Source organism: Ochotona curzoniae, unplaced genomic scaffold, assembly GCF_017591425.1.
Source record: "Ochotona curzoniae isolate NIBS_2020 unplaced genomic scaffold, NIBS_Ocur_1.0 contig_1, whole genome shotgun sequence".
NCBI classification, from domain to species: Eukaryota; Metazoa; Chordata; class Mammalia; order Lagomorpha; family Ochotonidae; genus Ochotona; species Ochotona curzoniae.
Window position 1 is genome coordinate 28,835,078 of NW_024464918.1, and position 3,286 is coordinate 28,838,363.

General features: G+C 49.9%; 1 protein-coding gene across 1 annotated transcript; it reads left to right on the forward strand.

The window, feature by feature from the left end:
• Positions 1-1,005: 1,005 nt before the first annotated feature.
• FTMT (ferritin mitochondrial) lies at positions 1,006-1,920 on the forward strand. The gene has a single exon (XM_040974493.1). It carries the CDS (start codon positions 1,006-1,008, stop codon positions 1,717-1,719), a length of 714 nt encoding a protein of 237 aa, XP_040830427.1. The 3' UTR covers positions 1,720-1,920.
• Positions 1,921-3,286: the final 1,366 nt, after the last annotated feature.

Consider the following 3,286-nt stretch of genomic DNA (forward strand, 5'->3'; position numbering starts at 1 on the left):
TCCCCCTGTGGTGCTGGCATTGTATATGGGCACTGGTTCAAATCTTGACTGCTCCACTTCAGATTCAACTCTCTGCTAATGCCTCGAGAAAGTAGTGGATGATGCCCCAAGGCCTTGAACCCCTGCACCCACGTGCCAGGAGAACCAGAGGAGCTCCTGGCTTCTGGCTTTGGATCAGCTCAGTTCCAGCCCTTGCAGCCATTTGGGAAGTGAACCATGAGATCTCTCTGTATCCCCAACTCCGCCTTAAATCCTCCCTTTAAAGTAAAATAAGACACTTTTAAAAATTTACAACTGTTTGTACCATCTCTGACTTTTCAAGAAAAAAAAAACATAATAACTAACAAGCTCATAGCCAGTTTCTGTATTTTTCTTCTTTTCCACACTACCTAATTTCTTCATAATAAAGCTCTCTTGCATTCTAAAATAGAATGTCTGTGTGTTTTGAAGGAAAGCATTGCCCGCTTAGAAACTCTTGAAATTCTGCCCACTATAATGACAAGTGTTTCTCCGCCTTTTTTGTTTGTTTTTTGTTTAAGCTAACGGGAGCATTTCAATTGGGTAACTACCATTAAGGTTTTATAAATATTTCTGGGGACAGCCTCAGGATCGATAGCAGTGGCTTTCATGGAGGCGCCTGGCACTGCCTTGCCTCACCCATTCCTGTATTGCGACAGAACAGGACAGAGTGGGGGAAACCCACACCCCAGTTCCTCCTTTCCACGGACTCAGGTGTGACTCAAGACACTGACAAACTCGAAAGGCCCTCGAGCTGCAGCCTGCGCGGGCAGCTGGCTGATGTTGGGTCCAGGCACCATGCTCCTGTCCCCTGCCCCAGCTGCCCAGGGCCTCTTCCTCGGCGTCGAACCCCGCACCTCTGGAAGGGGAGAGGCGTGTGACGCAGGCGCCGTCGCCTAGGGTCGCGTTCTGCTTCGGACCCGCCGCCCCGGCGCTGCCGGCAGCGCGCGAAGGCCCCGGCCTCGCTTTGTCCACTTCCGGGGACGGATGGCCACGCTGTCCCGTCTCTGGTTCCTGTCCAAGCACGTGGCCTGCTCGCCGGTGTCCCTGCGCCACGCGCGCAGCGGCTGCGCGCTCCCGCCGCGCTGGGCACCCCGGGGTCCCCAGGCTCCCCGGCCGGCCGCCCCCCGCCGCCGGCTGGCCGCCGCGGCCTCGGGCCAGGACCCCTCGCGGGTGCGCCAGAACTTCCACCCCGACTCGGAGGCCGCCGTCAACCGCCAGATCAACCTGGAGCTCTACGCGTCCTACGTGTACTTGTCCATGGCCTATTACTTCTCCCGAGACGACGTGGCCTTGAACAACTTCGCCCGTTACTTCCTTCGCCAGTCGCGCGAGGAGACCGCGCACGCCGAGACGCTGATGAAGCTGCTGAACCAGCGCGGAGGTCGGATCTCCCTGCGGGACGTGAAGAAGCCGGAGCGGGACGACTGGGGCGGCGGGCTGCAGGCCATGGAGTGCGCTCTGCAGCTGGAGAAGGACGTGAACCAGTCTTTGCTGGAACTGCATGCGCTGGCTTCGGACAAGGGAGACCCCCATCTGTGCGATTTCCTGGAAACCCACTACCTAAATGAGCAGGTGAAGTCTATCAAAGAACTAGGGGACCACGTGCACAGCTTAACCAGCATGGGGGCCCCGGAGGACGGCCTGGCAGAGTACCTTTTTGATCAACATACCCTTGGAAATGAAAACAAGCAGAACTGAACCGGGCTACTCCTAAAACCCAGAACCAGCTGCCACCTGCTTTCTTGCCCCCAAACCTCGCCTCCAACTTGGTATTTTCCTCCTGTTACAATGAAGTGATTCGTCGAGAAAAATCTATTTAGCACTCTGCTAACAAGGGATTTTGGCCAACATCAGGATGCTGATTCTCAGCCTATAAGATAGTCCAGGATAAGATGGCATGGAAAAGACTGCAGAAACAAAACAGAATGTTTGTTGTACATACAGTTTCTCCAGTCACCAAATATTAGTCCAGACATGAACCTACACTAAAATTCCACGATTTTCAATTCAACAAGTGTCTCTCATTTTCAACTTTCTGCAAAAAAAAAACCCAAAATCAGAAAATGTGGAAGACAAATGCACAAGCAGCTTTAATAAGAACTGATTATCTATAAAGCTCTGTACAAACACACACACATGCAAAATCCCATTACAGCTGCTACGTCTGCCCAGTGTGTTCCAATGAACAATAGTGTAGGAAGTTGATTTGTTCTGTTTTTTTTGTAAAGGTTTTATATGCAAATCTGAGATGAATTATATAAGATAAAGAATGTTGGCCTTGGAGAGTCACGGTATAAATTGGCATTTTAAGGGTTCAGGAAAGTCTTGCACTTAAAAAAAAAAAAAGAAACAAATGGGAAAAGTTTGACTGTATGGTTCCGCTCAGTGTTTCCTGGACATACAGTCTCAGTGGTTGCTTTTCAGCAGGATAATGTAACAAAGCCCGTCTGTGATTTCAGAATATGAACACGTCAGCAGTGGGTTACATGGTCTACTCTAGAACCTATTTTAAAGAGTGAAAACATGCACAAAACACTTTTCTATAATCTTTAAAAATCATGGGCCAGAACATCCGGGTAGAAGATCAATAAAGGGCCAAGACTGAAGGAGGCATCCTACTGGAAAAATGTTTCAGTAAAGGGTGTAAGTGTGGGATCCGTGGAGAATATTTGGTGATGGAGCATTGAAATAGACCACACCACTGGTGGGGATGAGAACGCTAGGCTGGAAACATAACACGGAGGAGAGAGAAAGGAGGGTAATCTTACTGCAGTGGGGAAAATCGGTACCTTCTAAGATGTCTGGCAGAAGAATACTGTGCTAAAATTAAACTATCAGAAGCTTAATCTGAGAACAACCTAAGTGTTTTATTAATGAGGTTCCCCTGAGACAGTGATACTCAAGTGAGATCAAGTGTGCACGACATTAAAGGAGACAGGAGCCCGACAGGAAATGTTAACATCCTGGGAGGAAGGAGCAGGGAACCTTTAGATTTTAGGGACTCCTGGTCCCCAGGGAAGAAAGTAAGCAAGGTCATGTAAAATTGTGTGGAAAGTGTTGGTCTGGGAGATCTCCAGCAGTCTCCAGTCAGGAGTGTGGGTCTCCCAGAAATGAGCCTGAGTAAGCTCTGGTCTGCTGTCCAGTAAGGCTGGAAGGGACCATGGAAGGGACTAAGGAGCTTCTAGAGAGCAGAGCGATGCGACCCTTGGCCAGTGATGCTTCTGCAGTCTGGAATCTGAGAAGCACATGCGTGACTGTACAACGT

Excerpts from the sequence above, each read along its gene's own strand:
- FTMT (XM_040974493.1), top strand. The coding sequence starts at position 1,006 with ATGGCCACGCTGTCCCGTCTCTGGTTCCTGTCCAAGCACGTGGCCTGC.